At 40.4% G+C, this 17,757-nt stretch overlaps 1 protein-coding gene across 9 annotated transcripts in view; it reads left to right on the top strand.

Annotated features, from left to right (window-relative positions):
* Nucleotides 1-17,757, top strand: part of KCNH7 (potassium voltage-gated channel subfamily H member 7) — a 343,750-nt gene that overhangs the window by 271,223 nt on the left and 54,770 nt on the right. For 8 of the 9 annotated variants that reach the window (XM_073305646.1, XM_073305643.1, XM_078847950.1 and 5 more), the window contains 2 exons: nt 3,659-4,084; nt 16,027-16,426. In XM_073305646.1, coding sequence (XP_073161747.1) covers nt 3,659-4,084; nt 16,027-16,426 — 826 coding nt within the window. The remainder of the gene's footprint in view (nt 1-3,658; nt 4,085-16,026; nt 16,427-17,757) is intronic. The other variant, XM_073305644.1, reaches the window with a different exon arrangement.

Below are 17,757 nucleotides of genomic sequence, written 5' to 3'. Positions count from 1 at the left end.
TGCATCCTTCCAAACCAAAATGATACTTTGCAGCTAATAGTGCTGGTAAATCATCAGCTGAAATTGTGAGTAGTTTTTTTTTCCCATCTGTCACTTCTTCCTTGTTATCCTCAGCAACCACAAAGTGAAATGATATTTTCTTCAGTTTCATAATGACAAGTATAGACACTTGTTCTGGGCAAAAATATCCTTTTATCTCAGTTGGAGCAGGACTGGCACGCCATGGTGCAAAGCAACATTCTCAAAGCATTTTCATATCTAAAGAATCAATTTTTATTTCTTTACATCCTGATCCATTGTCTCAGAGTCCAAACAAATTTGGTCACCAAACATTTATTAAGCATCTTTTGTGATGTAGTGGAGTTCATTGTTTAGTATTTTAGTGTAAAGAAAATGTGCCTACAGCCACTGAATGCAGTGAATCTTTGTTTGGGCAGCAGGGAAAAAAGGATGAGGCTCCTTTAAGGGTCCTTACTGCATTTGGGTTATAACGAGAGAGACACATACCTGAGAAGAGCCATGGGGCAACAGAAAGTGGCTGGCCTAGTTGGGGGCATTGACCCATCATGTGCACCTGGGGGAGGAAAAGGTATTTATACCTTAAGATTCCACAAGGAACTCATTCTTGAGAGGGCATCAGTATCTGGAGCTGTCCATCCATCTAGCTAAAGAATAAATACAGGCTGGACAAAGCAGTGCCTTCACTTTAGAGGGATGGCATGTAGAAGATAGAGAATAAATTAGTCTTAATTCTTAGCCACAATCTACTGATACTATCAGTACAGATGCTGGTAGTGGGTGGGTGTTCTTTTTTATATGAACACCTGTCCATTTTGACTGATTTGAGAAGACAAGATACCCACATGGCCATCAAACAAAAAATCAGATAATGAATTTCAGGCAATAATCACTTTTGTTGTTCTGATAGTAGTGTGAAGTTTTATATACATTATCTATCAATCACACAAATCATCCAGTCAACCTGTGTCTAAGAAACTATATGTGAAGCCACTGGATCTGTTTTTGATCTCGCATCACTTATACACTACAGTTACTTTATTGTGCCTGATTCTGCTCTCATACTCTTCAGTTGCAGTGAAGTCAATAGAAATAAACCAGTGTAAGTGAAAAGAGAATCAGACCCTGACTTCAGTGGAGAGTTACTCCTGATTTACACTAGAGTAGGAGAGAAAAGAATGGAGCTTGATTGTTTCTCCAGCAATACAGCACATTGGTTGGAATTTTCATATTTCTGACAAAAAATTGTGAAGAGAGCTTTATTGTTCTTGTTGTCTAATCCATTTCTTTCATTGTCTCAAAACTCTAACAGGAGGACTGTGTTATTTATAAAGTGCATAGCAGTTTCTCCTCCCCTCACCTTACACCCCCCCACCCCGACCACACACACATTGTTCTCTAATACTAGGAAAACAGCTGATTTATTCTTGTCATGTCACATTCTGGGGGTCTGAAAGGGTGAATCCTGCTTCAGATGCTGTACAATGTCTCTGATTCAGTTTGCTATTGACTAATGTCTCTAGTGCAAAAAAAAAAAAAAGTTCCATTAGTTAAGTCCCAGCTAAAAAATAAATAATAATGAACATCCTCCACCATCACCTCAGCATGGTGTTTAGTGGCTGCTTAAAGATACCATATAATCTTGTGGATGACTTAATCATTCCCTGCTTCACTTTTCAAATGAGAAGAGTAGTTATTAACCCTAGTGTTCTCTCAACATTTTCACAGGAGATCTTTATTGAACAACTAGTGCTGCTTAGGTGGCGAAAGAGAGGATCTAAGTGTTATAAAACACTTGCTGCTGAAAAATTAAACAAAAATAGATGAGCTAATAAGGATTTTTAAAAGATTATTGTGGGAGAAGTTGTCTCACTTTGATCTTGTACCAGCTAAAATCTCAAAACTTGAATAGCTAATCAAAAAGGAAATGAAAGCACACAATGATTATCTCGTAGGGTATTACTTTTTCCCCTAAGATTTCATTCCAGGTAGCTTTTCATTTTTTAATACATACCTTTTTAATTTGTACCTTTTTAAAAGATTCAGTACTAGGCAAATTGGTTGAAACTATAGTAAAGAACAGAATTATCAGATGGATTTTGTAAAGGGAAATCATGCCTCACCAATCTACTAGAATTCTTTGGGGGGATCAATAAGCATGTGGACAAGGGTGTACAAGGGGATCCAATGGATATAGTGTACTTTAAATTTTCAGAAAGCCTTTGATGATGTCCCTCGCCAATGACTCTTAAGCAAAGTAGGCTATTACGGGATAAGAGGGAAGATCTTTTCCTGGATCAGTGACTGGTTAAAAGATAGGAAATAAAGGGTAGGAATATATGGTCAGCTCTTACATGGAGAGAGGCAAATAGGTTATCCCCCAAGGATCAGTACTGGGACCTGTACTGTTCAACATATTCATAAATGATCTGGAAAAAGGGAAGTGGCAAAATTTGCCGATGATACAAAACTACTTCCTATCGTTAAGTCCAAAGCAGTCTGTGAAGAGTGACAAAGGGAGTTCACAAAACTGGGTGACTGGGCCACAAAATGGCAGATGAAATTCAGTGTTGATAAATGCAACGTAATGCACGTTGGAAAACATAATGCGGTCTAAATTAGCTGTTACCACTAAAAGAGATCTTGAGTCAGAGTTCTATGAAAACATCCATTCAATATGCAGCATCAGTCAAAAATAGCTGACAGAATATTGGGAATCATTAGGAAAGGGATAGATAATCAGATAGAAAATAAATATATTGCCTCTATATAAATCCATAGTACACCCTCCTCTAGAATATGGTCGCTCCATCTCAGAAAAGATATATTGGAGTTGGGAAAGATACAGAAAGGGGCAACAAAAATTATTAGGGTACGGAACAGCTTCTATATGAGTAGAGATTAATAAGACTGGGACTCTTTAGCTTGGAAAAGAGACGACTAAGCAGGGATATGATAGAAGTCTATGAAATCATGACTAGTGTGGAGAAAGTAAATAAGGAAGTGTTATTTACTCCTTCTCATAATACAAGAACTAGGGGTCACCAAATGAAGTTAATAGGCTGCAGGTTTAAAACTAAAGGAAGTATTTCTTCACACAACGCACAGTCAGCCTGTAGAACTCTTTGCCAGAGGATTTGTGAAGGCCAAGACTATAACAGGGTTAAAAAAAGAACTAGATAAGTTCATGAAGGATAGGTCCATCATTGGCTATTAGCCAGGAGGGGCAGGGATGTAAAACCACGCTCTGAAGTGTCCCTAGCCTCTATTTGCGAGAAGTAGGGAATCGCAATATGGGATGGATCACTTGATGTTTGCCTGTTCTGTTCATTCCCTCTGAAGCACCTGGCATTGGCCACTGTTGGAAGACAGGACACTGGGCTAGATGGACCTTTGGTCTGACCCGTATGGCTGTTTATGATCTAATTTCCAAAAATGTAATAAATATTACTTGGCAGTAGAGTGGGATTAGATGGAAATTTTGACTGCATAAGGACTGTATAATCAGGACCTAACCTCCAGGTCTAAATAACACAATACAGTTTAACTATTTCACTATATTTGCTATTTTTTTTTAAATATGCACAGATTGTTTTACTCTGATTTGTTAATTCTTTACATGCTATATTTCTTGTTCTAGGTTCTATCCTTAGGAGCAGATGTTCTGCCAGAATATAAACTCCAGACACCTCGCATCAACAAGTTTACTATATTGCACTACAGTCCTTTCAAAGCAGTCTGGGACTGGCTCATCTTGTTGCTAGTGATATATACTGCCATATTCACTCCTTACTCTGCGGCCTTCCTTTTGAATGATAGCGAAGAACAGAAGAGACGAGTGTGTGGATATTCTTGCAGCCCACTGAATGTGGTAGACTTAATTGTGGATATTATGTTTATCATTGACATTCTAATAAACTTCAGAACAACATATGTAAACCAGAATGAAGAAGTGGTAAGTGACCCAGCAAAAATAGCAATTCACTACTTCAAAGGCTGGTTCCTAATTGACATGGTTGCTGCAATTCCTTTTGACCTGCTGATTTTTGGATCTGGCTCTGATGAGGTAAGCTAAAATAAAGAAGTAGCCTTTTCTTCCCAAGTATTGACTTTGATAATCTGCTATATCCACACATAACATTTCCCTGACAGTGAGCTCAATTAGGCTGCTCAGTAATCTCCCAAGGAAAGTGGTGAAAGCCCCAGCACTTGGGACTTAAAATTTAACTGGACAAAACACCAGTAAAATGGTAGTGGATGAGCCTTCTCTGGCAGAAAAACAGACTGGATGACCCAAATCAATTTTTTTCATTCTCAAATTCTTTGACACAATCTTCTTTACAAATAACATAAACATACCATACATGCAGCATTGCAAAATAATCTTGGTGTTCCAAAGACATTTCTCTCTTCCTGTCTTTCACTCACACACATGGTTAAGCTGTTCTGTGGATAGGTTGCGGGAATCACTCATCAGGTCTGTCAATCTGGCAATGTTAAACCAAAACTATTACTAGGTTTGTTTTTTAAATCATTTTAGAATTTCAAATCCTTGCTAAAATAACCTGGGCCAGATCCTCAGCTGATATAAACTAACGTAGCTCTATTAACTTCACTTGAGCTGGTCTGATTTATACCAGCTGGGGCTTTGGCACAAGAGATTTAGTACTATGGTATTTAAGTTTCTTATCTGTGCTCAGATGCAAAACTTAAATGTGTTATATGCAGTTTAGGTAAAGCAAGTGTAACCTTGACCTGCACCAGTTTTCAAATATATACATTTGAAAACTGTCCAAATGTGTGTAACGCACACACATTTTGTGGATACCTAACCCAGTTCTGCCTCCTTCCAAAGAGTTTTTATTTAATTTAAGAAAGGCTAAAGTTATAATGTACTTTGTGATGAAAGCTGAACTGACAAGTAAAAAATTCTTTTTTGAGGGTAGGGTAGAATTAGAGCAGTTTAAAAAAAAATTGCAGCAGCAAACCCAGCAAAATATGATCTGTAGGTTTCACAAAAGACACAATGAATCCACTTTTCCCCAGTACAATTTTGCACATTTTGAATTAAGGGAAACTGAAAGTTTTGTGAATAATGTGTATGTGTTGTGAAGGGAGAAGAGAAGGTGAACATTACTGCCAAATTGATGATCTTAGCATGAAATTTACTCATCTCACCAGGTACCATCAGTGTTGCATTGTGGAAACTGTTATGTCTACATATACAAAGAGGAAAAACATACATTCCATCTAAAATAACTTTATATTAAAGAAAAGCAACAAAAAGGAACAAAAATCAATTCTTCGTAAAAGAGCACAATTAGTGGGTCTTCTTTCACAGACGGAACTGAGTTCTGAGAACAAGATGGCTATGCTCAGAAGGGTAGTTCTTAGAAACTTAAGCAAATAAGTATTTAAGGGCCTAGAGCAAACAAATGACACAATGTTTAGTAGCCATTTGCACCTCAGAGACTAGTGATAATTTATAGTCTTACAAAAGTCAGAAAGAAAAATGTGTAACCTACAGTTTCTCTTACTTCTGCATTTTAAGTTGTATGGAATGAGATGGGCTTTCCTCCTCCTTCCCCTCCTTTTTGATGGACCGATACTATGGTGATGTGGACCATATAAATACTTGGGAAGGAGAATGAGAGATCAGTTTCTTAGGGATCCTTCTGTTTCCACTGAAGTTGATCAAAAGATCCCTGATCATTTCAATGGGCTCCGACACTTATAGAAGGGAAAATGGGGAGTCTGGAGATATGTGCAGGGAACAAAATTAGTGGAAATAAAGTCTTGTGAAAGGAATACCGGGAGGAGGCACAGGCAGGAACGTCTGTGAGGGGAGGGCTCCTGCCTCATACTGAGAATGAGGAGCGATCAGCAGGTTATCTCAAGTGCTTATATACGAATGCACAAAACCTTGGAAACAAGCAGGGAGAACTGGAGGTCCTGGTGATGTCAAGGAATTATGATGTGATTGGAATAACAGAGACTTGGTGGGATAACTCACATGACTGGAGTACTGTCATGGATGGTTATAAACTGTTCAGGAAGGACAGGCAGGGCAGAAAAGGTGGGGGAGTAGCACGGTATGTAAGGGAGCAGTATGACTGCTCAGAGCTCCAGTATGAAACTGCAGAAAAACCTGAGTGTCTCTGGATTAAGTTTAGAAGTGTGAGCAACAAGAGTGATGTAGTGGTGGGAGTCTGCTATAGACCACCGGACCAGGGGGATGAGGTGGATGAGGCTTTCTTCCGGCAACTCGCAGAAGCTACTAGATCGCACGCCCTGGTTCTCATGGGTGACTTTAATTTTCCTGATATCTGCTGGGAGAGCAATACAGCGGTGCATAGACAATCCAGGAAGTTTTTGGAAAATGTAGGGGACAATTTCCTGGTGCAAGTGCTTGAGGAGCCAACTAGGGGGGGAGCTTTTCTTGACCTGCTGCTCACAAACCGGGAAGAATTAGTGGGGGAAGCAAAAGTGGATGGGAATCTGGGAGGCAGTGACCATGAGTTGGTTGAGTCCAGGATCCTGACACAGGGAAGAAAGGTAAGCAGCAGGATACAGACCCTGGACTTCAGGAAAGCAGACTTCGACTCCCTCAGGGAACGGATGGGTAGGATCCCCTGGGGGGCTAACATGAAGGGGAGAGGAGTCCAGGAGAGCTGGCTGTATTTCAAGGAATCCCTGTTGAGGTTACAGGGACAAACCATCCCGATGAGTCGAAAGAATAGTAAATATGGCAGGCGACCAGCTTGGCTTAACGGTGAAATCCTAGCAGATCTTAAACATAAAAAAGAAGCTTACAAGAAGTGGAAGGTTGGACATATGACCAGGGAAGAGTATAAAAATATTGCTCGGGCATGTAGAAATGAAATCAGGAGGGCCAAATCGCACCTGGAGCTGCAGCTAGCAAGAGATGTCAAGAGTAACAAGAAGGGTTTCTTCAGGTATGTTGGCAACAAGAAGAAAGCCAAGGAAGGTGTGGGCCCCTTACTGAATGAGGGAGGCAACCTAGTGACAGAGGATGTGGAAAAAGCTAATGTACTCAATGCTTTTTTTGCCTCTGTCTTCACTAACAAAATCAGCTCCCAGATTGCTGCGCTGGGCATCACAACATGGGGAGTAGATGGCCAGCCCTCTGTGGAGAAAGAGGTGGTTAGGGACTATTTAGAAAAGCTGGATGTGCACAAATCCAAGGGGCCGGACAAGTTGCATCCGAGAGTGCTAAGGAATTGGCGGCTGTGATTGCAGAGCCATTGGCCATTATCTTTGAAAACTCGTGGCGAACGGGGGAAGTCCCAGATGACTGGAAAAAGACTAATGTAGTGCCAATCTTTAAAAAAGGGAAGAAAGAGGATCCTGGGAACTACAGGCCAGTCAGCCTCACCTCAGTCCCCGGAAAAATCATGGAGCAGGTCCTCAAAGAATCAATCCTGAAGCACTTACATGAGAGGAAAGTGGTCAGGAACAGTCAGCATGGATTCACCAAGGGAAGGTCATGCCTGACTAATGTAATCACCTTCTATGATGAGATTACTGGTTCTGTGGATGAAGGGAAAGCAGGGGATGTTTTGTTTCTTGACTTTAGCAAAGCTTTTGACACGGTCTCCCACAGTATTCTTGTCAGCAAGTTAAAGTAGTATGGGCTGGATGAATGCACTATAAGGTGGGTAGAAAGTTGGCTAGATTGTCGGGCTCAACGGGTAGTGATCAAAGGCTCCATGTCTAGTTGGCAGCCGGTGTCAAGTGGAGTGCCCCGGGGTCAGTCCTGGGGCCAGTTTTGTTCAATATCTTCATAAATGATCTGGAGGATGGTGTGGATTGCACTCTCAGGAAATTTGCGGATGATACTAAACTGGGAGGAGTGGTAGATACGCTGGAGGGCAGGGATAGGATACAGAGGGACCTAGACAAATTGGAGGATTGGGCCAAAAGAAATCTGATGAGCTTCAATAAGGATAAGTGCAGGGTCCTGCACTTAGGACGGAAGAACCCAATGCACCGCTACAGACTAGGGACCGAATGGCTAGGCAGCAGTTCTGCGGAAAAGGACCTAGGGGTGAGAGTGGACGAGAAGCTGGATATGAGTCAGCAGTGTGCCCTTGTTGCCAAGAAGGCCAATGGCATTTTGGGATGTATAAGTAGGGGCATAGCGAGCAGATTGAGGGACGTGATCGTTCCCCTCTATTCGACATTGGTGAGGCCTCATCTGGAGTACTGTGTACAGTTTTGGGCCCCACGCTACAAGAAGGATGTGGATAAACTGGAGAGAGTCCAGCGAAGGGTAACAAAAATGATTAGGGGTCTGGAACACATGACTTACGAGGAGAGGCTGAGGGAACTGGGATTGTTTAGTCTGCAGAAGAGAAGAATGAGGGGGAATTTGATAGCTGCTTTCAACTACCTGAGAGGTGGTTCCAGAGAGGATGGTTCTAGACTATTCTCAGTGGTAGAAGAGGACAGGACAAGGAGTAATGGTCTCAAGTTGCAGTGGGGGAGGATTAGATTAGATATTAGGAAAAACTTTTTCACTAGGAGGGCGGTGAAACACTGGAATGCGTTACCTAGGGAGGTGGTAGAATCTCCTTCCTTAGAAGTTTTTAAGGTCAGGCTTGACAAAGCCCTGGCTGGGATGATTTAATTGGGGATTGGTCCTGCTTTGAGCAGGGGGTTGGACTAGATGACCTCCTGAGGTCCCTTCCAACCCTGATATTCTATGATTCTATGAATGCAATAAAAAGAAAGAGCTGGTGCATTAAAGGGATGAGGAAAACATGAACCGTTCCCTCACCAACAAAGAGCTTTTCTCTGCAAAAGAAGACCAAAAGGCACAGAGGCAGATACAGCAATAGCAGTATCTTCTTATCTTTTGCATTTGTCACACTTACCAGTGGTCAGTCTCCTGTATTTCTTGAGTCAAGTACCATCTCCTAACTGGCACCTGGGAGGAAAAAGACGCGAAAGGGGCACCACTGATAGCACTGCCATGTGGTGCTGCTATTCACTTGGACCAATTTGTTCCTACAATTTATGGAGAAGAAGAGAACAAATCTAGGGAGGAAGCTGCAGTGAGCCTATGAAGAGGGGCTACATAGGATGCTTCCCCCACTGCTCCTCCGCCTTTCCCCCTCTGGAAATTATCCACATGACCCCTATGCTGTGAGGGAAAAGTCCATAGAGTCAGGGAATGAAGAGAAGCCAGGAAGGAACCACTCTTAAGTGTCCTGATCCAAAGCCCACTGTGGTTAATGAAAAGACTCCCAATACTCTTTAGATGTGGCCCTAAGTGTCATGGTTCTCCCCTCCAACAGACATGTGGCAGGAAAAGGTGTGGAGTGCTAGATTCTATAGTGATGGGCACTACAGAAAAACTCTAGGCAGGTAGGTAATGTTGCAGAACAGCAGCAAAGAATATTCTAGCAGCTGAATTCCTAAATAGCACAAATTTCAGCAGAAAATATTGGACCATGTATTGCTTATTACTTATGGTGGATATAAGGAAATCAATTATTCATTTTATCCCTCTTTCATAATTGAATATTTCTGCTCACTGTAGAATCTAGTTAGCTTTGTCTGAGAAACAACCAGTCTATGGACTTTTATGACCAGTTCAACATATCTTTTCAATAAACTCCTATCTCTCATTTATAGCATTAGATATATCAGTTACTTTCTAAAGCTGCTGGGTGAAAGTCTAAACTTCACTTTTATTGTAGTTTGGTTTCCTGTGTTCTTGAGTATAATATTTCTACTGTGATCCCTTTTTAATAGCCCAGTGAGAGAGAGCAAATGTAAAACCATTACAATGAACTGCCTGTCGTTTCATAGACACTTTCAGTCATGGGGGTGCCTTTGCCCTGAAAAAGCTTTTTTCGTTACCTAGGGGTTCTTCAGATAAGATCCCCTGCTAACAATTGTGCCTGGACATCCTTTTTATTAGGCAACAGCAGTTCTAAAGAGAGCATCATGTGTGATCACCCAGCTTTAGCAAATCAGCTATCCAACTGTGCCTAGAAAGGGCAGGAGATCATCAAAATGCCACATTCAGCATTACTTGAATACCTTTGTTTGTGCCTTAGTTTGTCAATACAGGAAACTAATAGAGTAAAATTAATATAATGTAAAATAAACCTTTTCATTTCAAATAGATTTTTAACACAATACTATTATAGCTGTTCGTGAGCTGTTCTCTTCTCTGTGTGTTTTGACTGAGTGACATCCGTGAAACTAGGGGAGGCTAGGGGATGGCATACATTATCTTTTTGCCTTCTGTTACGCTGATAGTTTATTTTTAATCTTGTTGCTAGAATTTGCCCTAGATTTTCAGAAAAATGTACATGCAGTTGCATAGCTAAGTGTGCACACACACACAAATATATCATTTGCATGCACATTTACCATGATTGGTCATGATACTTTTAAAAAATATGAAAAAATTTAAAAAGCCTTCTTTTCCTACCATCTTCCCACTTCAGGTCCCAGATGCAGGGAGAGATGAAGACGGAGCGATCTGTTGATAATCAGACTTTTTTCTTTATCATATTGGCCCCAGTTCAGCAAAAGACATAAGCATGTGCTTTAATGGCTTCAACAGGAGTGCTCATGTGCTTAAAGTTATGGACATAAGTGTTTTTTGCTGAATCAGGGGCAGAGAGGGAAAACATTGTCCTGAAAGATACAGAAGGAAGGAAGACCCTGTACTATTGCTATTTGTACAAATAATAGTAATACTGACCAGTGTTACTGTATAAGGCATGTTCAAACCCTGTATCAACAGGAAAAAATGTAATCTTAGGAAATGCGGGGGGGTAGGAAGGGAGGCAGGAGCACCCATGAAATGTACAACTGAATGGGCCATTTTCAATTGGTAACAATAAGTCAGAAAAAGGGATGACTTTGTGGTTAACATGAAGGCATATGAATGAAATACTTACTTCTATTCTAAACTCTGAATTAAGTTTCACAATGTGCATGCTAAGTAACGTCCATTTTACAGCTTGGCAAATGTTTCGATGAAACAATATGCCCAATAGCAGGACTAAGGATAGGACCTAAGAGTCCTGACTCCCAGTCCACTGTTCAAATTGGTAGATTCCCCTGTTTCCCTTAAACTGTATATTAAAACCAAGCTCCAAACATCACAGAAAATATCATACATAGTTTTCATTTCCCACTTTAGCACTTGATTTGCAAATCAAATTTTCAAACTTTCATATCATGGACTGTCTTTTCATATGAATTATCTCCCCTTGCATTTACAATCCTAAGGACCACCTCTCCACCCATTCATGATCACATAACATTGTGGTGGGAACTACAGAAATCATTTACATGAATAAGCAATCTCAGGAAAGTCTTTAGTGTATTTTTAGCTGCCTTTAAGTGTATCAACTTGAAACAAGGAGGAGCTCCAGTACTGCCTGCCCAGTCAGCTCTCTGCGCAACTACAGCAATGGTCCATGGACCACAGTTTGAGAATAAATGCCCTATTGTAAATGACTAATATTCATTCATTACTGAAGATATTGGTGCGAAGGACAATGATGACACATACAGCAGAAAGGTTTTCAACTTCGACAAAGTCCTCAGAAGAGACTATTTAGCAAACTGAGAAATCACAGGGTGAGGCAAAGCTCTATTATGGATTAGAAAATGGTTTAAACAGAGAAAGAGGTTAATAGTGGTTTTCCTCAAGGATCTTTAGTAGGCTTGCTCTTATTTTATATGTTTATTCATGATCTAGAAAAGAGATGAACAAAGAGGTGCCAAAATTTGCAGGTGACACAAAATGATTTAAGCTAGTCTATTCTAAAGAAGATTTTGAGGAACTTCAGAAGGACCTTACAACACTAGGAAGCTGGTAAACGTGGTGACAGAGGAAATACAGTGTAGATAAATACACTGTAAGGATCAGCTTGAGCTACGCATACACATCAAGGGTTATTTAGTTTTTAAAAAAGACAAATAGGACCTGACATGATCAAAATAATATTATTATTATTAATGTATATATTTCTAAGAAAATAAAACCACCAAAACAAGATGAGGGATCTAACCAGCAAGGTTTGAGTTATAATGGCTTTACGCTCAGAATGAACACCATGTGTGCAGATAATTAGCTAATCCCAACTCAGTCTTCCAAACAACTGAATACCAGTAATACCTTCCAAATGATGCCTCTTCAATCAGACAGACTAATGGATCTTCCTGTTTCTAGTCATTCCATCATCAGTTGGCCTCCAACATAAATCAGTTCAACATCATGGCTCTGGAAATTGTCATAAATCAGTTGAGGATCTAAACTAACCTCAGTAGGGAGGAATGAGACCGTAAGCGGAGTTGAGGAAAACCTATAACTAATGGGTACGGATTTTATAAGATATACTCAACGTCATACTCCCCAGAAGATAAACTAACTGTGAACCAATGTGATTAGCAGGATTTTTTCTAAATTGATGGTAGGCAGAAGTTTATAAACATGTATCTCTCTCAAGCTTCTCAGGAACAGTATCAAATAGTCCTTCCTAACAATCTGAATTGACCGTTACAATTTGGGGGTGAGCTCACATAAGCCCTTGTTGTGGGCACAGCCATACAGAGATGGCCTATGAGTTATTATCTGAATGTTATGATCATGGTTTTAAGCATGGATCTGAGCCCTTATAAAAGTTAAAATGTATAGCCTTCTGGATCAGGAAGCAATGTAATTCCTGCAAACCAAATGTCAGAAGCCGTCCAGGAAGTATGTGGGGGTTCACCATCTTTTACATATAGATCAGTGGTTCTCAAACTGTGGGTTGGGACCCCAAAGTGGGTTGCAACCCCATTTTAATGGGGTCACCAGAGCTGGTGTTAGACTTGCTGGAGCTTGGGGCTGAAGCCTGAGCTCCACTGCCTGGGGCCAAAGCTGATGCTCAAACCCTACCGCCTGGGGCCAACGCCCAAGGGCTTCAGCCCTGGGCAGCGGGGCTCAGGCATTGGCTTCAGCCCTGGGTGACAGGGCTCAGATTACAAGCCCCCCTGCCCAGGGCTGAATCCCTTGGGCTTGGGCCCTGGACCCCCACCAAGGGGGGCAGGGCTCGTGTGGGCTCAGGTTTTAGTCCCCCCTCCTGGGGTCAATTTTTGTTGTCAGAAGGGGGTTGAGGTGCAGTGAAGTTTGAGAACCCCTGAAGATGGTCTCTGTATAGACCTTTGAAAATGAAAAGATATTCATCAGTACCAGAAAATATTTACAAGTATGGGGTACAGTACAACAATTTGGTTTAGGTAGTGTGTTTAGAATATGTCCATTAAAGTAAAGTTCTTAACAAAGCTGACTTGTATTAAGCTGAAGCGATGGCATAGGGAGAACGAAGTGTTGTTCATTCATTTAAGAAAATCTCTGACTTCCAAGATATTGATGCACGAGGTGAAACAATGATTTTTACTATGAGTGCCTTGTAGTAACTGTGATATTTCTACTAAACATCTGTGCTTTTCAAAAATATGCATTTTTTTTCATCTTTATAAAATAGCCATTGGTTTGGATTTCTTTCCATTTTTTTAAATAGTGTCCTCTTTGTATTTTTGGTTATGTGAGAGTACAGTCAGTACTGTAAGCATGGCCAGAGTGACTATTTGGTAATTACATAACGTACTCGAAGAATATCACCTCCTTAGCCAAGTCCTGACCATAGCAAGAGGATTCAGGACCATCTAATTTTAAAAGGCCACTTAGCCCATTGACCAAGTGAATCAAAAGTATCAAGACTGCTAGATTTATTGGCTAATAAAATGAATCGGTGTCACCTCAGCCTAGCTGAATATAAAAGTAGCTCACTACTGACAGCAAAGCTCTTTCATCTCTGATGGATTTTTTTTATTTGTAATCAAAATGTGAATTTGCTTTCCTGAAGCAAGGTAACTGAAAGAGTGGTGTTGCCTATTAAGGGCCCAGTGAAAAGCCATTGACTTCCAGGGGCTCTGAATCAGGCTCTAGCTAATTTAAATCTGTAACCTCAATAGCTGTGCATGTGATGTTGTAACTATATTATGCTGACCCACAGTGAACCCTGAACAGCTGCCAAATAAAAATTAAGTGGTTATCCAGCAAATCCTTACTCTCACAGGGCCAGTCAGTGGCCCGGTTTGTGCAGCCAGGCAAGATTTTAAGAAATCAGGTAGCAAGCAGTTCAGGGAGGGGAACAGCTTCCACAGTGCTGCTACATCCTCTGGGGAAACTGGTGGGAATGGGTGGCCTGGGGCAAGCAGTGCGTGGAGCATTGGCATGACAAACATGCTGCGGGAAGTATGCTGTACCAGATATCATTCTGGCACTAGGTGCTTTTGTCTTGGTGCAAGGGGGGATGCAGACTGTGCCAGTCTGCCTTCTGTGTGTTCCCGTGGCAGTACAATGGGGCAAAGCCATGACTGCACCTACAAATAATTTCATTGAAACCAATTAAGCTATTTGCCTGAGGATTGCTCATGTGTGTAAGTGGGACAGGACAGAGTCCTAAAACATTAGACCCTAGTCTTTATAAAGATTTACACATGTGCTTATATTAAAGTCAATATATGCAAGGTTAAGCACATGCATAGGTTTTCACAGGATCTGGGGCCTTAGTGAACTTCTCAGATGTTGAAATCACTCTCAGTTCAGCCTCATCCATCATAATGCAACTGAAGTATTGACTGAAATTATTCTCTGTCAACAGAATCTTAGGCAAAAATTAATTACCCTGCACCACCTTCCTTCCAATTCCTGTAATCAGAAAACAATCATCGATACATTGTTTTTTCTTCTTCTATTTATTGCATCATTATGTTCTAATTCAAGAGTGTCCTTCATATTATACTTCATGAATAACAGACTGCACGATAATTACACATTTATTTAGTCCAGGAATAAGTCTAGAAGAAATATGATGTCATTAAACCATCTGCACTGATTTGTTACACCCACAGTGGACTTTGATTCAGCTGCCAACTTCATAATTTTTGGCATTACCATCACATAGCGGTAGCTTAATCAGCTGTTGTCACCCAATTATCACCATGTGGTGTCGTAATAGAACAGTGGTGGATTTGTTATAAACATGCTGTTACTGTCCTTTTACAAATGTTGCACATGCAGCACATGTTTTGCATGTAGGGGTTGACAATATTGTTGTGATCTCACTCTGAAACACATAAAATATAGAGAGGGTTAATAAAACATTAATAACTAGCTTAGTACTTAGTGAGAGGAAACTTTAATATGCAGAGTATTCCCACCAGAACCTTTCATAAAGCTAAGAGAACTTGTTAAATGTTATGTATTATCGATGCATACAGAAAACTTTGTCTGACATTTACTACGCTTTAATATTACACGCATAAACTTAATGGGTAGCCAAAATATTTGTTGCTAAATTCTCTATTTGAAATTCTATAGTTACTCTTTATAGTGTTCTTGATAATCTATTTTAAAGGGCACTAGCCACAAGCATATAAAATGACTGAATAATGGATAGGAACTGGTAAATGCCAACAAGAGAGTGCTGGGTAATTGTAGAGTGAGGGGCAAACCCCACCCGTCTGCCTAGGGTGGCAGTGGAACTTGGTGCAGTTCTGCTGCACAAAGGTAGGACTAGATTTCCCATGCCATATGCCATTGATGATATGTAGCATTCTAATATTTTGTCACCTTACGAAGTTAGGAAAATAGGTCAGATACAATGTTCAAATGATTCTAGACATCACAATGATAAGTTATGCCATCTTTAACCATTAACAAAACACATCAGACAGTTCATTTCCTCAGTATATTTTACATTATAATCATGTAGGAGGCTGTGAGAGGAAATTAAATCAACATTAAATTGAAATAGGTTGCTATCACTTAAACTTTTTTGCTTCTAATAAATTACCATCTTTTTTCTTTACCCACTTCAGGCTGGCTTGTTCATGTTTGCCATTTTGGAGTATGCTTGCTAGCGATGAAAATCAGTTTCTAATGTCTGTGTCTTATTTTCGCAGACAACAACGTTAATCGGTCTTCTGAAGACAGCTAGGCTGCTGCGTTTGGTGAGGGTTGCACGGAAATTGGACAGATATTCAGAATATGGTGCTGCAGTTCTGATGCTACTTATGTGCATATTTGCACTAATTGCACACTGGCTTGCTTGCATTTGGTATGCCATTGGGAATGTAGAAAGGCCTTACTTGATTAAAAAAATTGGCTGGTTGGATTCTCTAGGAGAACAATTAGGAAAACCCTACAATGTGACTGATCAAAGCTCTGGACCATCCATCAAGGACAAATATGTTACAGCACTTTATTTTACCTTCAGCAGTCTGACAAGCGTAGGATTTGGAAATGTATCTCCTAACACCAACTCAGAGAAAATCTTTTCCATTTGTGTCATGTTAATTGGCTGTAAGTATTTTTTATTTTACTTTTATGTTTAACTCAGATTTGAACAATGGATACAATAGAGTGAGTTTGTTAAATTATAAACATGGAGGGAGGAAGACAGATAAATGAAAAAAATGATACATAAATATATATTTATAGCATATCATGCTGTGTCGTGGAGTCTCAGGTATGGAATTGTCTCCATGAAATATATATAGATATGGAAAGACAAAGGCTCCAATTCTATAAGTTTCTGAAGAATGTGCCTGACTTTAAACACATTAGTAGAACCTTGACTTCTATAAGACCGCTGGTGCAGGAAGTCCCTTGTTGAATTGGGGCCAAAAGGAGATCTCTGAGTGTTTAAAAAACAAAATACAACCCTTTCTCATTAGAAAATGCTTATTTGAGCACTTTTTATGCTCAGGTGAGACTTCCAAATGTGCACAATACATTCATTAATATATGCAGCCCATATTCCTACCTGCAGCTGTAACACTGCACAATCAGCATTAAAATTCTGGTATTGGCCACTATTCATGGTGGTATTACGATCTGAAATGACTTTTTTCAGAATAAGCAGCTTCCATCTAGTTGAAAACAGTTGATTTATGACAAAGAAAAAAAGTTTTTTAAACAGATAGCACATTGGCAAATAAGCCCCAATATGACCAAGCCCCTCAAGTGTCAAAAGTTGAAAATTGAGAGGACGGACCATTTGAGTATTTGCTTTGCTCCTCTCCTGATTGTGGGTTCCAGTTCCAAGCTTTGACAGGTGATAGCTGAAAAGCCACAAGATTCCATTGATCTGCCTGTGTTGTGTGGATGTTTGTCCTGTTGCATGGGAAGTGTTGTCAAGTGCACACACAGGAGCAGATCCAGCCCTATTTGGGCCTTGATCCTGCCAGCCCTTGCACCATGAGCAGCTGTGAGAGGAAAGAGTTTCATTTGCTAGTGTGAGCAGATACTGTGGACAGGCACTTATGAGGCTGTACACTAGACAGTGTCCTCAGTACTGAGTAGAAATAAGTCTCAAAGCCTTTGTGAACCCACTTCCTGACTCTCAAGAGCAGATGATAAAAAAGGGCCCTGCTGTAGGAGGAGGATAGGTGAATCTGAGGAGTCTTAGGCTAAAGTACAATGTTCCACATATCAATGATATGACTCTTTGGCCTTACTGACGTTTCAAAGCAGAGGTTACTTGGCATCCAAACAACATTACTCTCATTGCTGCAGGATCAGGTTCTACACGTTCTCTGCCCTGCTCATCACTTTTTACATTGTGTTTTTAAGTGCATCACTCATGCAGAAACTTCATTGGCAAACTTCAACAGTCTGTTACATACTCTGTA

The sequence above is a fragment of the Lepidochelys kempii genome, chromosome 11 (genome assembly GCF_965140285.1).
Source record: "Lepidochelys kempii isolate rLepKem1 chromosome 11, rLepKem1.hap1, whole genome shotgun sequence".
Classification (NCBI taxonomy): domain Eukaryota; kingdom Metazoa; phylum Chordata; order Testudines; family Cheloniidae; genus Lepidochelys; species Lepidochelys kempii.
Note: the sequence above shows the minus strand (reverse complement) of the source record. Positions and strands in the feature narration are given on the sequence as shown.